This window comes from Amphiura filiformis, chromosome 8 (genome assembly GCF_039555335.1).
Source record: "Amphiura filiformis chromosome 8, Afil_fr2py, whole genome shotgun sequence".
Taxonomy (NCBI): domain Eukaryota; kingdom Metazoa; phylum Echinodermata; class Ophiuroidea; order Amphilepidida; family Amphiuridae; genus Amphiura; species Amphiura filiformis.
In genome coordinates this window covers 55285840-55302669 of record NC_092635.1, presented here as the reverse complement: position 1 = coordinate 55302669, position 16830 = coordinate 55285840, and the positions used below count along the sequence as shown (strand labels likewise).

The 16830-nt window shown below is 38.5% G+C and overlaps 1 protein-coding gene across 1 annotated transcript in view; it reads left to right on the top strand.

The window, feature by feature from the left end:
* LOC140159237 (proto-oncogene tyrosine-protein kinase ROS-like) overlaps positions 1 to 16309 on the top strand; it is a 50773-nt gene extending 34464 nt beyond the window's left edge. The window contains exons 9-19 of the mRNA XM_072182645.1: positions 592 to 693; positions 3313 to 3448; positions 3587 to 3721; positions 4208 to 4381; positions 5387 to 5569; positions 6131 to 6333; positions 7638 to 7727; positions 8795 to 9024; positions 10091 to 10231; positions 10750 to 11032; positions 12437 to 16309. Coding sequence (XP_072038746.1) covers positions 592 to 693; positions 3313 to 3448; positions 3587 to 3721; positions 4208 to 4381; positions 5387 to 5569; positions 6131 to 6333; positions 7638 to 7727; positions 8795 to 9024; positions 10091 to 10231; positions 10750 to 11032; positions 12437 to 12703 — 1944 coding nt within the window. The 3' untranslated portion in view covers positions 12704 to 16309. The remainder of the gene's footprint in view (positions 1 to 591; positions 694 to 3312; positions 3449 to 3586; positions 3722 to 4207; positions 4382 to 5386; positions 5570 to 6130; positions 6334 to 7637; positions 7728 to 8794; positions 9025 to 10090; positions 10232 to 10749; positions 11033 to 12436) is intronic.
* The last annotated feature ends 521 nt before the right edge of the window (positions 16310 to 16830 follow it).

The window sequence follows — 16830 nt, the reverse complement described above, 5'->3', positions numbered from 1 at the left end:
GAAAGGGCAAAAGAAAGAAAATGCGTAAGAAAGACCGACAGAAAGGGCGAAAGAAAGAAAGCGCGAAAGAAAGAAAGGGCGAAAGAAAGAAAGAAAGAAAGAAAGAAAGAAAGAAAGGGCAAAAGAAAGGGCGAAAGAAAGAAAGAAAGAAAGAGAGAGAGAGAAAGGGCAAAAGAAAGGGCGAAAGAAAGGGCGAAAGAAAGGGCGAAAGAAAGAGCGAAAGAAAGAGCGAAAGAAAGGGCGAAAGAAAGGGAGAAACAAAGGGCAGAAGAAAGGGCGAAAGAAAGGGCAAAAGAAAGAGCAAAGAAAGGGAGAAAGAAAGAAAGGGCAAAAGAAAGACAGAAAGGGTAAACAAATGGCAAAAGAAAGGAAGGAAGGAAGAGAAAGAATGGCAGAAAAGAAGAAAAAAGAAAGAAAGGAAGTAAAGCAAAAAAAAAGAAAGTTTTGTTTCATAATTATGTGCTCAATAGGTAAACTTTTAAGTTATAAATGGTGTGTATTTATTGTACTTAAACATAAAAATAAATAAAATAAATAAATAAATGTGCTCTAATCAGGGAGACTTATTTGAGCATATTTTTGATTTTCCAGGATGAAAAAGCTGCTGTACAGTCATCAAATGTGTTGGTTTCATTCAGGGAGATCATTGTTCCATACCTTCCTATTTCAACAAACGTGAACTACACCTTAGAGGTAAGTTGCTAATGTTGAAGTGAAATCATCACCATCGTGGTCATCCTTATCATCATTGTCGTGATTATCATCCTTTTGTAGATTCAGATCTGGATGTAGCAAATACAAATTACTTTTCTTTCTCATTTGACACACTGTTCATGAACATTGAGCAAGAATTGACCAAGATGTGCGCCTCCAAACTCTCAAACCCAAAAATGAAAAGTTGCAATTTTAACGATTCAATTGTGCCTGTTACACTGTGTGCTTTATTGATTGGCCCGTGGTGCTTGTGTGCAATACAACGATGCGTTCCCATTGAAAATCGTTGAAAATGCAACTTTTGATTATGGGGTTTGAGGCTTTGGAGGCTCATATCTTGGTCAATTCTTGTTCTTGTTCAATAAGGCCCTATGGCCAGCGCCAGCCAATAACATTTTTAACCTCTATCTCAGTATGTTAGCATGGTAGATATGCAAAACTATTCTTTTTATATACGAGTGGATATTCATACGTAGTGGTAGATAAAATGATTAAAGAGTTTAACTTCAACACTACACGCTTTTTTTCGCTCACCTGGAACGTTTTCACTAGTTCGACTAGCGTCTTCAGCAGATGGTGATGCTGTGATGGTATCTTGTCTACGATCGGGATAACCTTCACTGATGACGTCATATGATTTGTCTGGGCACTTCTTACTGCGTATTCCGAGAGACATTCTACCTTCAACGCTATGGATGTGCGATGGGAAGTTCCTGTAGTCCCCTGTCCGCGGATGCTTACATGGAATACATCGAAAGTCAGGCATTAACATCTCCCCCCACCCGCCGCGTATTTGGAAAAGATATGTAGATGATACCTTCGTGGTGACAAAGTCTACGCACATCGAAGAATTCACTGATCACATTAATAACATTGATCCAAATATAAAGTTTACGCGGGAGGAAGAAGAAGACGGTAAACTTCCATTCCTCGACACCTTAGTTTGTCGCCAACAAGACGGAACTCTCAAAGTTAAGGTGTACAGAAAACCCACACATACAGAGCAATACTTGAACTTCTCCTCTCACCACCCACTTGAACATAAGCTCAGTGTTGTGAGAACGCTACTTCATCGCGCGGAAACTGTTGTGACAGATCAAACAGATAAGGAGGAGGAGATCGCTCATGTTAAAAACGCCCTAAGGAACTGTGGCTATAAAGACTGGACTTTCTTCCGCGGCCAGCCCAAGGAGAAAGACCGCGCTTCTCAGAACCCGGACTCGGAGACGGCCAACAAAGGGTTTGTCACATTGCCTTACATAGAAGACCTTTCTGAGAAGTTACGCAGAGCTTTTAGGACTGCGGGAGTTTCTACCAATTTCAAACCACAAAATATGCTCAGGAGTGCTTTAGTAGCCCCAAAAGACAAGACAGAACCCATTAAGCAATCTGGTATTGTGTATGAGATCACCTGCGCTGATTGTGATGCAAGTTATATCGGTGAATCTGCCAGGAAGTTAGAGAAAAGGATTAGTGAACACAAATCCACTGCCGGCAGTTCCAAATCAGCGGTCAGGGAGCACGAAGTCAGATCAAAAGGACACCAGATTGACTGGGAAAATGTAAAAGTGCTAGAACGGGAACAATAAGAATATTCCCGCAGAGTTCTGGAAACTATACACATAAGAACTCAGAAACCGAGACTGAATCGTGACAAAGGACTCGAAATAGACCCAATTTGGGACAACCTACTGATGCCCAGGGGGGCGCTGCTACATCGTAACATCCTATTACGTCATTCTGTCAATTATATGACGTCATCAGTGAAGGTTATCCCGATCGTAGACAAGATACCATCACAGCATCACCATCTGCTGAAGACGCTAGTCGAACTAGTGAAAACGTTCCAGGTGAGCGAAAAATAGTGTAGTGTTGAAGTTAAACTCTTTAATCATATTCTTTTTATGATTTGTATCAGCTAAGCGGACAATTTGTCAATATCGGAGCAAGTTGACATTATTTTACCCCTGTACAACCAAATTGTGTCATTTTTGCCCAAAAATGAGATTTTTGTAGAATAACTCTGTAACGATAGGTTGTAGATAGCACAAACTATACATTTCTGAAATTATTGTGATCAGACGAATAATTTGATGTATCTGTCGACCGACAAGATTGAAGCATTTTCACATTTTTACCCCTGTGTTAATAAATAATATTAATACAAGCTAAACCCGTTGGGGTTCGATAATGAAACTAACCGATTATATGGAAAATGCCATACGGCTGAGCAGTTTTACCGTCTCTCTCCGCCCATCATGCCACTCGCCGCCTGCATCTTAAAATAAACTTAAGACCATGTACTTCATGTGTGGACATTCTCATGCTTTTATCACAAAGTGCACAATGATTCGTCTTAGCAGCTGTACCAGAGCTGTACTATATGGCGGCCATTTTGGACGCCATCTTGAAAATTAGCTTCATCTGAATTTCTTATCCAAATTTATTCTGAATGTCTTGGCATTAAGAGTCATGTACAATAACTTACCCCAAACTGTTATTCCCAGCACGTATCGTATTTAAAGTGAACACGAAAAATAAATATGGAATTCGGTCTAGGCCTTGGATTTTTAAGTTGTTTTGATGTAACATTGACAGATAAGTGCTCGTGCTTACAATGTGTCGACAACACCCGGATTTATTGAGCAAGATGATGGGAGTTTTGCCCCCGAAGATGGCGCTGGACTTACGGCAGATGTCACTATCAATACACGTGAAATTCCTAAGTGTAATGGTAAGATTTATGAAATAAACGAATAAATGATAAATAATACTTTTAAGTAAAGATTAAAGAAGGCACATTGGTGGCATCACGAGTGTCCCCGGTGAATAACTGGGTAACTTATTTGATATTATCTTATTTTTGAAACAGTTATATGGTCAGCATGGGAAGAATGTCCGTGTGGCCAACAGAACAGGACTCGAGTGTGTGAGGATCCATATGAGACAGGGTTGAGATGTAATGGACTTCTAATTGAGACTGAATCATGTCCGACTGGTGAATGTGGTATGTTGAACACTGGATTGCTTGCATTCTTTCAATTATTTTTGTTTGCTTCATTATTTTTGTCTGTATCTCCCCTCTCCCTCTTCCCCCTCGTTTTCTTTCTTTTCTTTTTCTTGCTTTCTTTCTTCTCTCTCTCCCTCTCTCTCCCTTCTCCCTCCTTCTTTCTTTCTTTCTTTCGATTTCTTTCTTTCTTTTCTTCTTTCATTCCTTTTCTTTTCTTCTTTCATTTTTTCTTTCATTAATTCTCTTTCTCTCTTTATTTATTTCTCTCTTTCTGTCTTTCCTTCTTTCTTTCCTTCTTTCTTTCTTTCTTTCTTTCTTCTTTCTTTCTTTCTTTCTTTCTTTCTTTCTTTTTTAAATTTTTTCTTTCTTTCTCTTTCTCTTTTTTTTTTTTTTTCTTTCTTTCTTTCTTTCTTTCTTTTCTTCCTTACTTTTAATTCTCACAATTCCTTCGTTATATCTTCATAATTTTATTTTCTCAAATAGCTTCAGATCCTAGACCTCTGTTGACATCTCTGCAAATTGGATTGATCGTGTGTGGTAGTGCTATTATATTAGCATTTCTGTTAGCTTTTGTTTGGCGGTTTTGCTGCAAAGTGGAAGATCAAGATGACGAAGCTCCCACTGAAACCCTCATTCGTGACAAGAATACTTCACAAGGTAAGTCGCAAGTGTGTATGACTCATATAAGGGTGATTTAGCCAGGCCGTGGTCCACCCCGTGGCGTGGACAACCATCGGGAGGGTTGTGACTCCCCGGGCGTAACTTCGACTGCCGAATCTTTAAGTATACGTAATGTTTATGTTTGTGATGTGGTAAATGTCTGATTTAAGACAAATGACCCGTAAACCTCACCCCTAACCTCTAACCCCTAACCCTAATTAGCATATGGTGATGTTTCTGTCAATGAGACATCTACATGTGATGAGCTGTTAGCTTTTAGGTTAGCCGCAGTTTGTGGCTCTTACCTAGACCGAGGGGTTGCGAGGCCATCTCGGAATAGCTGAACCAAGCCCACAGCACTCTGTACAAACTGCCCAGTATTAAACACAAAATGTTTTACAGAAAACGTTTAAATGTCGGGTTATATAAAGGGTATAAAAATGTTTTAATAACATTCCAAAAACATTTGGGAAAACTTGATACAAAACATTCTAAAGAGAAAGTTATTTTGGGGTTGAAAATATATTTTGCGAAAATGTTTGTTAAAGGAAGGTGACCTGATATATTTGGAAAATCAAATTCTTTAAAACTTACGTATAACATAAAATGTCATCCCTTTCAAGCACTCATGCAAAAAGAACATGTAAATGTTTTTTGTAAATGTGACTAATGGAATTACCGACATTTATACAGCGTGATATTGGTAGTCTACAGTGTTTTTATTAATGATAATTATCATGATCATGTAATATATTGATTTCAAGTGACAGGCCCTATTTTTCTCATAAACATATTAAAAGAAGTTTCAACTCAGTGTATTTCCAAAGATATCATGATGATTTCTTCCGAAATATACCGATTTGGAACGCCAAATTTCAATATGTTTATGAGAAAAATATGCGCTTTCATCTGATACCAAAATCAGCATTTTGATGAGGTAAAGTGGGGGATGAGATTGTCAATCAGGTTACCCACCTTTAACTATTTTATTCTTCATGCCAGATTTTGGGCCAATATCTAAACCGGTCTCATTGTTTGAATCTTATGAACTACGGCGTGATGATTTGGGTATCCATTACGATAAATTACTCGGTAGTGGTGCACAAGGCTCTGTCTATAAGGCTAAATTGCGGCGTGACAACAAAGAATGGATTGATGTAGCAGCAAAAACACCCAAATTTGGTGGTAAGTTGGTATATGAAAACTGACATTGTTGTGGCGCTATTCCCTTTCGTGCCTAGTATATGAGTATGCATTATATGTAAGATATCCCGGGGGAAGATACACTCCGCGAATAATGAACGCAAAGGGCCGGCACTTGCCATTATGCATTTCTGCGTTATATGTTCGTTGAGTATATTCGGTTGGTTTCCGCAGCGCAGCACAAGTGGTGGCGGAAGCATTACAATTTAGGGGGGACGAGCATCTTTTGTGTCGGATTTACTGGGACAAATTATCAATTTCAGCTATGATAGTCCAAAATGAAGGTGGCTTTTGGTATTAGATGGGCCAGTGCGTGCACAATTTCAGCCGCACGTGCTTGGTTTCTTGAAATATGTATTCTCCTCCCTTTGTGCTTCTGCTCTCATGAATTTGTCAATTTGTTGGACTTGTAACCATAGTAACGTGATAAAACAATTCCATGGTATAAAAATTGCCGTGCTTCCACCTGTCTGTAATAAAGACCTTAGTTAACTGTATTTAAAGTTAAAGATGTAGCCTACTTCTTTATTTCGAAACAATCAGATTTGACGAGCTCGCCACAGAATGAAAATGCGCGGAAGACATTCATGGAGGAAATCAAGTTTTCAATCGATGTGCAAGGAAAGAAAGGTCACCCTAATATCTTGGAAGTATTAGGGTGTTGCACCATGGAAGAGCCGTACTTTTTGGTTACGCCGTTTATGAAATATGGAGATCTGTTGGGATTCCTGAGGAAGTGTAGTAAGGTAAATATTGAAAGTTCATCGGATAAGCCAATTTTTGAGTGACTTCCAGTGTTTCGTCGAGTTTACCATCTTCTTCCCCCTACGAATCAGTCTCCTCTCTCCTCCCCGGTCCCTTCTCTCTCCTCTCGTGTTCTTCTCTTTCCGTCCCTCCCTCTCCTCTCTTTCTCCCTCGCCCCCTCCGGCACTCTCACTCGCTCAGTCTGTCAGTCTCAAGTATCTCCCCCTCACTCTTTGCGAAATCATTTTGATCAATGGCTGACAAAAATCAGCTCCGCAAAAATTAACATTTAAAATTAACTCGGGTCTCGCATATAGGCTCAACCTATTATCAGATTACCAATTCCAATTGTTACGGCAATGAATGAAATCAGTAAGTTTCGCTTCAGCACAATTCTTTGGTGTTGCATACCAGGGGGCCACTCAAGTATGATAAGTGTACACATGCGTAACCATGTTGTTTTGAAACACCCCCTAAACGAGTTTTACCCTTCCAGCAAATTTAGCCCCTTAATAAGTTAATCTAATATAGAATTTACCCCCTAATGAGTTTTTGGCTAGTAAAAATGCAACAAATGTACCCCTTTGGACTCATAATTTACCAACAATTTGTGCAAGGGTACCCTAAACAAGTTGTTCATTTTCACTGAGAAAACTACCCTTATTCTTGAAAATGCGTCACGCGCGTAACTTGCCTTGCCTAAAAAACCACCCCTTTTTACTTGTGTTGTTGGTCACGCATGCGTACAGACTATTTATGTGAGTGCCCCCCGGTTGCATATTACCACACACGCAAGTTTTAAGGCGTATTTTGGGACGAAAATAATTCCCCGTTTCATCTCTACATAATCATATGACTGATTTTTGCGCGATTGCACGAACAAGTATACCTACATGCCTAAAGCCACCCAATACTTCCTGGCAACACTGATTAGTATATATTTCGATGCTAGACTATTTTCGCGAGCAAGTCACGCCTAGGCGTAAGTACACGCCATGTCAATAAAGCCGTGCAATTCCTCGTGAATTTTGGACCGTAAAATTTAGATACTTCTTTTGTCTAAATGAGCACGTACCCACTTACCTGGAGTTTTGAAGTCAGAAATTTGCATAACTTACGAAAACGAATACGAATATTCACTTGCTTCAAGTTATTAGTAAGTGACAAAAGGCTAGAATAAAAGATTGGTCACACCTAGGAATAACAATGACATACGGAAACGAATACGGAAACAGAAACTAAACAGATATAGGGGGAACTTAAAACTCTTGAACCCCTTATAATGACATTTTATTAATAATTTCAGCTGAGACACAATCTGGACTTAGAGGATCCAATTTTCAACCTTACTCTAGTTGGTCAACTTCAGATTGTTCATCAAGTAGCCAAAGGAATGGTAAGATATTTGTCATATCTATTAAGCCTTTTATCATCCTAAATGAAAAGAAACCACTCATTTGATATTAGATTTGAATATTGAAAACTTTATTTACATAAGCTAAACAAAGAGTATATTTAAAGGAAATTAATACACACACAAAAATAGATAATAAGGTCTGCGCTGACTTCAACCTACCCTGTTCCTTATTTTCCTTTTTAAAAACAACAGTAAACTAGAAGAAACATACGGGCATCAAGAGACTTTTAAAATTAATTATTCCAAGATGAAATACGATGCAATTATTAATTTTCATTCCGAAAGTCTTGAATTGTCTATTGATAAACATTATAAACTGTACGACATCCTGCATCATTAGCCAGTGTGTAAAAGAGCCCGTCTGCACGTCCGAGACGGGCTATTGTCTGCAGGCCCGGGCGTGCTATTAAACCAGCCCGTCCGTCGGCGCCCTGAAATGTTTCCACTATAACTAGTACCGACCGCCGAAACACCAAGACAAAAGTGACACAATTTGTTATCTATATTGTCCGTTTTGCCTTTTGATGGGACACATTTATACTAAATTTTAGGCCATTTTATTCGGTCTAATATTGAAAATTTACGCGCGCAGTCCTCCCGGTAAAGTCATTTTGGTAGTGGGTCAGCTGGACGATTTTGCAATATTGCGCACCTTGGAGATTTTGTCCACTGGTAACCAGACACTAAGACAGCTCCCAAGCATCTACAGCACTACCATAGTTACGCATAATCTACATGGACAGGTTACTAGGCTGGACGAGTTACTTTAAGATCAGCCTGTCCTGCGGACTAATTCTCCTTTTCGGTAAATCCCATAAACCTTTGCGAGTACACCTGAGAACTCGTCATTTGACGTCACGCCGACTTGCAATGCGCAGTAACGATGTTCGATAAACGATGTGCGCATCGGCGCAGATCGGCGTGACGTCAAATGACGAGTTCTCAGGTACTCGCAAAGGCTTATGGGATTTACCGAAAAGGTGAATTGCTTTTTTCCTGAATTTTACACACCGCTTTAGTCTTTCCTACAATTATTCTTTGCCCAGGAATTCCTGTCTCAACATCGTTACTACATGGGCGATTTGGCTGCAAGCAATGTCTTAATCGGTGATCATCTCAAGGCAAAAATAGCCGACTTTGGTCTAGGCTATGATCTGTATACTACTAGTGGTGATACACAGAGACAGCAGGATGCCCCTTTTAAGTTTAGACCAAGATGGGTGAGCCTGGAGACGTATGTAAGCAATGGAGCTGTATGCAATCTTAAAAGCGACGTGTGAGTGAATATAACTGAATACCGAATTAAAAAAAAAAGACTAGTTTCCGTATGACGTCCTGTCAACCAGACCAAAAATGCTGTACTGCGCAGGTCAGTAAACAATTACGTCGCGCCTTTGCCCTGATGTCAGACGCAAACTAGTCTTTTTAATTCGGTCTTCAATGATACCCCTTGCTTAAGGACCGGTCAACATTTACTCCAGGGGATGGAAGATTTGGGGTGGGGGGCATCATTTTGGGGTCTTGAGGGAGAATCAGAATTTATTATTTGAACCACGAGGGGAGAAAGTTATGTTTAAAATGGAGAAAATGGGAAAATAAAGGAGGAATCCAAATATTTTGAGCAGACGCGCGAGGAGGGACGCGGACTTTTGTGTCGATTTAGTTTTTATATTCCCCCGCCCTCCCGTCTCCATAGGCGAGTGGGATGGCCCCGGGGATCATGGAGCCATGAATTTGCAGTTTCCACCATTTAACAAATTGTTTAATATTAATACATTTATGAGTGAAGGAAGCCACAAAAATCGCATTTATATTTCCATAGATCTTGCGGTTGTTGAGTAAATGCCAATAATTTTTCAAAATGAAAGTCTTATGCGTTTCCCCCTTCCGAGTAAACGCTCTAGAACAATGATGGGGCTATTTATCTTAAATCATGTATTCATCATTACAAGGGGTAGACACTGGTATAATGGCATTAAAACATCAGAAAAAGAGTAACGTAACAAATAGCAAGGACATTTTCATCATGAAATGTAAGAAATAACTTTATTATTTTGAAATAAATGTAAATAGCGCCCTCAAATTACCATAAAAAATCAGAAAAGGATGAATAAGTTGATAAAGAAACGAAAATCTATCTTAAAAATAGCTAGAAATAATTATGTATATTGATAACTGTTGATATTGTCCAGGTCTTGAATTGAACATCATTTAAGATTACGCCAATGAACCATATGAACACTATATGCGATGCATGTAGTATTGTTGCTTTTATTGTTGTTTGTTTCGCAAAGAAGTCAACACAATTTATTTTTCAATATTGATTTATTAATATGCTGTAGATGGTCGTTTGGAATTCTCATGTATGAAGTTTTTACTTACGGCGAGTTGCCATACAGTCAGAAGTGGAGCAATTCGTTTCTTCTGAAACAATTGAAAGATGGTTACCGTCTTGAGCAGCCTGACGATTGTCGAGATGACATGTGAGTTATGTATCTTCACTAAACCACCATTCTTCATCATTATGCAGGGGCGTAGCCAGCTTTCTTGGTGGTTGTGGGGGGGGGGACATTAGTGGGAAAAGACGAAAAAACTTCCCGGTTGCATCATTTTTGACTCACTTTAATCGATGGGATATATATACATACCGTTTTTTAGAAAGACTGTACATGTAAAGTCTTCGAGCTTCAAAAAAAGAGCCCATTACGCACGCCAAAAATTTGATATTTTACACTATTTTTGCCCATGATCGGGGTGAATTTTGGTGGAAAACTGGCTCCTTGCCCTTTTCTTTTCCTTTTTCCCCATGCTCCCCACTGGCTTCGCTACTGTCATTATGGACATCATTATCATCATCAAAAGTATCATCATCATCATCGTCGTCATTATTAATATTGTAGTAACTACATGTAGTGTACATGTAACCCAGAATAACAACTATCCGACCCTTTTATAAAAGAATTTGTAGTAATAAATGTAATGAATCAATTATTTGTAATAGATACGAAGTTATGCGTGGATGTTGGCATGAGGATGCATATCAGCGACCCACCTTCACGGACCTAGTCACGAAATTCAATCATATCATAAGTGGATTAACACGCAAATCAAGCCTTGAAGCTGGCTACATCGAAGCATTGGGCCTATCTGATGCTTCTGGCATAGGTAACCTGGCATTTGATGCTATAGCCGAAGAAGAAGAGGAAAAAGAAGATCCAGCAAATGCGCGTTATGTTGTTAGATTGCCATCCTCGAGTCTACCTACACCGGAGGACGAAGTAACGGTGTGTATACATAACAAAATCAGTTAAAAGCACGAACATTTTTATTCAAATTCTAAGCTTATGTAAGGACCCAGTGCAAAATCTCTCCGACTAACTCGTCGGCGTACCGGAACCCAAGACGCTGACCCAAGTCGATGCAACTATGCGGAGAAATAAATACACTGTTGCGATATAACAAAATGTGTGTCTGCCCTATTAAAAGCAATGTTCAGTCCCAACTTCTGCATTTCACGCAACCGGTTTAACACTTTACCACAATACTTAAACAAATTGCTGCCCTTGAGTGTGGTCCTTGAGTGCTTTGATGAATGACTCTTAATATCATTATGGCCTTCGATATACATTCTTTGCCGGATGATATCAACTGATCCACAAATTGCTCACGGTGATTGAACTCAAGTACTCCAATAAAGATATAGTATAAAAGGACAATGAATGACAAACCACGGGTGCAAGACGATGGCAAGATGTTGCGAAGTCAATGCCCATAATTGCGAAGACGCACTCAGTGCTTTGGCTACACTATATTATTTCATCGGCGCGCTGCGTCTTGAAAATGCAAGACACAGGAGAGCCATGCATCGAAATGCATGCTCCGAGACGAAATTGACTTAGTCGGCGAGATTCTGCACCGGGTCCTAAGCTTTAGGGGTGTATATGTGTGTGTATGTAGGGGGGGTACCGCTCATTTACACAAGCTGGTAATGAGGCAATGGTTGAAATTGCTCCTCCACCCTTCAAGAAAAACCGGGCAGAACAAAAGACCTACTTCATTTTCCAATTCTCTCCCCCTCCCGCTCCACTTTTTTCCACAATAAAACTGATTTGTCCATCTAACGATTCTAATTATTTTCATAATCCCATTTTTGTGTAGCCCCAATAGGAAGAAATGGGATTACCTCCGTTGACAAAAAGGGTGAATACGAGTAGTGTTGCGTGTGTAATGGTGAATTTTTTGTTTTTTTGGAGGGGAGTGTCCGTGTCTCTTCACGATAACATTGAAATATCGACATCATTTCCTCGTTCACTTATTAGGAATTTCTGTAAAAAATAATCTGAGACTAGTAAACCATCTACTAGTCTCTCCACGGGGCTAAGGTGCGATTCCAAGGTTGGTCTGTGCAAAATTTCATAGAGCAGAAGTGAAGGTTTAACGGGGCGCAGTCACAGTGGCGGCCCAGATCAAAGGAAATCACAATCCACAATTTTGGGCCAAAATCGCCCTATTTGGGGATTTTTTTCCTTCAATTTTTGCCCCTTCCAAATTTCGCTTTTTACATCCCCTATTGCCCCCAACTACGATAACACGGACGAGTTAGCAAACTTAACGTGCTTATTTCTTTGTTCTGTTAAATTATTACTCGTTTATCAATTCTTATGATCGCTGTTTATTTATACCAATAGGCGACCAGTCCAGATCCAGACACCCAAGCGAACACGCCCGAAGTGCTACCTATGACCAGTACCTTCAACGACAATGGTAATGACTACGTAGACATCCGCAATCAAGCTGCTCGTAAGGTGGTATCCATTCCAGCTGATCCGAATCAAAGAAACAGTAGCAGTGGACCCAACTCAGAACAGATCGACATCAATGACTACTTTGATTACGACAGACATCCAGATGCAAATGAAATATCTGGTGTTTCAAGCGTTGACACTCGCTTTTAAGTGTTGACGAAGAAAAGGAGCAAATAACGCAGAAAGTTTGGTAAACAATTAAATTAAAGCCATAATGTACGATCTTTATATTATGAAATTGGTTAATTTTTTTCAAACCTGATTTTTTGCATATTTGTAATGTTTACACATGTCCCAACTTGCACCTAAATGGAATCGGCCAAATTTGTTGTCTTTGTAGGTCAACAGAGCAAATTTCGACATATTATCATAATTTAAAAATTATGATAATATGTCTTCCCATAGAACTGCGTGTTAAATGGTCAAAATAACCAGTGGGTTTTTTTTCACTTTACCTTGTAATTTCAACTTAATATGGACAGCAACCCTTCCCGGCAGTTATTACTAATATTATTTCAACATTTTGAATGAAAAATAAAAAAATTAAAATTTGATGGAAATCGTGCATTAAGGCTTTAAGTAATTGCTAACTTAGGGAGGACAGCCAAAATGGTTCACTGAGCTCAGCCAAGCTTCGCTGCCTTCGGTATTGCATTATAGCGAAGGGTTACCCGGCTTTTAGGAAAGCCCAAACCTATAAAAGCATGTAGAAAGCAGACAGGCTGCGCTGAATTTTCACACACCGCTGCGATACCACCGTCGACCAAAAATCGATCGAACCTATTTTTCGACCATGCTTGAATGTACAACCCATTGACACCTAATTGACATTCTATTGACCGCAAACAATGACCCAAGACATGCTTGTATAAATACCACTTGTGGATTTGATGAGTGGCTCATTATACTTACTGAACACAAAGGAAATTGATTGTGGTTCTGTCATCGACCCATGTTTATAATCCTACTGCTTTGCTGACTTTGTATACTGTTAGCTTGTTAGTATCGAAGGTTATAGCGAAGCTGAACTAAACAGTCAGTGAAGGCAGCAAAGCTTGGCTGAGCTCAGCAAACAATTTTGACTGTACTCTCTTAAACGTTCTGCTTTTACCATATTAGGTTTTTAATCTGTGTAAAAGTTCAGAAACACAAGGTTTCAACTTTTATTTACAAAAATACCTTTAATACTACAGGATTTCGGGCCTTGCTTCTTGACTATGAATGCATCGTAAATAAACTATTCGGATAAATTTTCGGATATTTAAAATTTCCGTCATACTATTTAAGAAGAATAAAAAAGGACAAAAATACATTCTATAATGCTTCATAAACATCCTTTGTGTCTGAGAGAACCAGAACAAACTTATGTTTTTATATCCTTTTTGCTTGGTTTATGCTTTCCTTCTCTTACTTGATCTTAAACAACGGGTTTGTTCTTCTTTCCTTTGTTCGTGGTCACTGGTCACTCACATTTTTCCTGTAATACTTTTGTATACCGTATCATTGCAGTTGTTCACACTTGTGTGAAAGGGTGTTACCCGAAACGTATTTGTAATTCAATGTATATATGACTTTTAACTATATTTGCTCAAATTAATTTGCGCTATCATTATTATTATAATATTTATTTATGTTATCATTATGTAAGTTAAGAAATTATTTAGATATATCGCTTCCCGCAGCTAATTTATTGTGTATTTTCACATTTTCATCATTATTAATATCATCATCATCATCATCATCATCATCATCATCATCATCATCATCATCATCATCATCATCATTATCTTCATCATCATCATCATGTTGATGATGATGAGGAGGAGGAGGAGGAAGAGGAGGAGGAAGACCAATATACTGAAGGGATTGGATATTCTTCTATGCCGTAGTCTTATTCTTGTACAGGGTGTATCAAAATAAAGTATACAGTTTTAAAATTGCCAGTAGATTAAAAAGTATGAGACATTTGGTCAAAATGCTGTACTAGTATAGTAGTTGATAGCTGAATCAACATCTTGGCCTCTCATAACTGTAAAACCACTTGCGTGTGACCATTAATAAGGACTCAGTGGCTATTTTGTGAGCCGAGTAAAAAATGCAGTTGTGTGAAGTCAATAAAATCAAAGCATCCATGAAAAACACATGTTTGACCAGTTACAGTAATTGACAGCCTTAGTCTTCAACATGGCCACCAGGGCAGGACCACCATTCATCTGTATGCAAATGTCACCTCTCCTCAGCATGGCATTCACAAAACGTCTTATGAGAGGTCTGTCCTGCCTAGATGCCAACTTGTGCAATTATGTGTCTCTGGAGTTCATCAAGCTAGGTCTGCAGGAGATTTCAGATAGCCCAACAAGAAGAAATCCAGAGATGTAAGATCAAGAGATCTTAGGGGTCATTCCACTTGGTGCTTCAAAGCAATCACACGATTACCAAACAAGTCTTCAAGGCGTTCTGTCAATTACTGTAAAGAAAGTGCTGAAACTATGATTTTCATGATAAATGAATTGACTTGACGCAACTGCATTTTTACACGGCTCACTAAACTAGCCACTGAATCATTATTTATGGTCACACGCCAATGATTTTACAGTTGTGGAAGGACAAGATGTTGATTCAGATATCAATTACAACATTTTGACCAAATATGTCGTACCTTTTAATCTATTGGCATTTTGCCAACTGTATACACTCATTATATACTTGTTATATCAATAAAATTAAAATTAGTTCCTTTGGTATCTTTTAATTGTCGTAAGGAACATGCTTTCATAGTGATTTTGAAGTGTAAATTTGAACATACAAAATTAATATTGCATCATGGTAAATAATTAAGATAACATTCTGTTAGAATATTTTGTACGTTTTCTGAATATTACAAAACGTTTTTATACCCTTTACACAACCCGATATTTAAACCTTTTCTGTAAAACGTTGTGTGTTACCTGGATTGTATTTACCCTCCACAGCTGTTTTTGAGCAAACGTTTGTCAAACGTTTATAGTCAAACGGTTTATAAACGGATAAGGAGCCAAACGTTTAACGTTCGTTAACGTTTGACAAACGTCTATGATCGCTAAATGTTTGCCATCCGTTTGTCGTAAGCGGCCATGTACTATTATAGTTCGTATACCTTCCTCGAGTCAGTAAATTAAAATCAAATTTGGAGATTTTCTCAAAAACTGTTGCAGGTATCTGTTATGCTAGTTGAATTTGTTGCATCATTTCCTTTTTGAAAATGTATACTTTTATATACTTCTCATCATTACATTTAGAGATAAAATAAAAAAACGATATCTAAATTACTGACTCGAGGAAGGTATACAGACTATACTCCTGGGGAAATGTTGTACATTTTGTATCATAAAATATTATATTTGTTTGCGGGAATATTTCAAAATTCGGAGCAAATACACAGCAATGACTGCTTTTGATAAAGAGACATATTTTGATTATATATGTAATCTGTAGTGTCTCAAGTGTTGACACTTGCAATAAGTTTTGACGAAGAAAATAAGCTATAACTAACGCGGGGAGTTTGTCATTGTTACCCATGCTAACTTAATCATTTCTTCTTTTGTCATTACCTTTTCTTGTTGAAGTTCAGAAACACAAGGTCACCTTTTTTATTTACCACAGTCATGTTTACAGTAAATTAAATACGTAGCCTATTACTCCCAAATACAGGTAATGGAAGATTTGTTACTTACTTCATTTGAATTTCAATAAATCATTTAATTGTTTTGTGTTAAATTAACTTTTAGCTTGATATTAGGCAAAATATCTAATACCTTCTGCGTCAGGGTAATTTTCGTGGAATAACACAATCGCGCGACTAGTCTCGGTCCCAGCCGGTTTGTGCTCCTTCGTCACTTGTTTAGTGACAGAGGAACACAAACCGGCTGGGACCGAGACAATCGCGCGACCTACATCATGACTGAACCTTGACCTTGCTTAGCAACGACCGTATTCGTAGCCGTGATTGGTCAATTCACAAAAGCTGTGCTTGCACCGTAAGCGTGTGGTCTTTGCTTAGTACGCTTGACGCTAAATATCTGTGCGTACCCAAGTTGGCTCTCATGATCGAGAATTAGATATTTTGCTACGAGTGGATTGTGACTAAGACCAATGTTATTTAATAATAATTGTATGGATATCATTAATACCCAGAATGCATTAATTTTGTCAGATCAATAAAAAGGAAATAAAAAATAATGCAAGAAAATTAACATGTTATCTTTTTACTGTCATAATGAATATGTTAAGACAGTGAT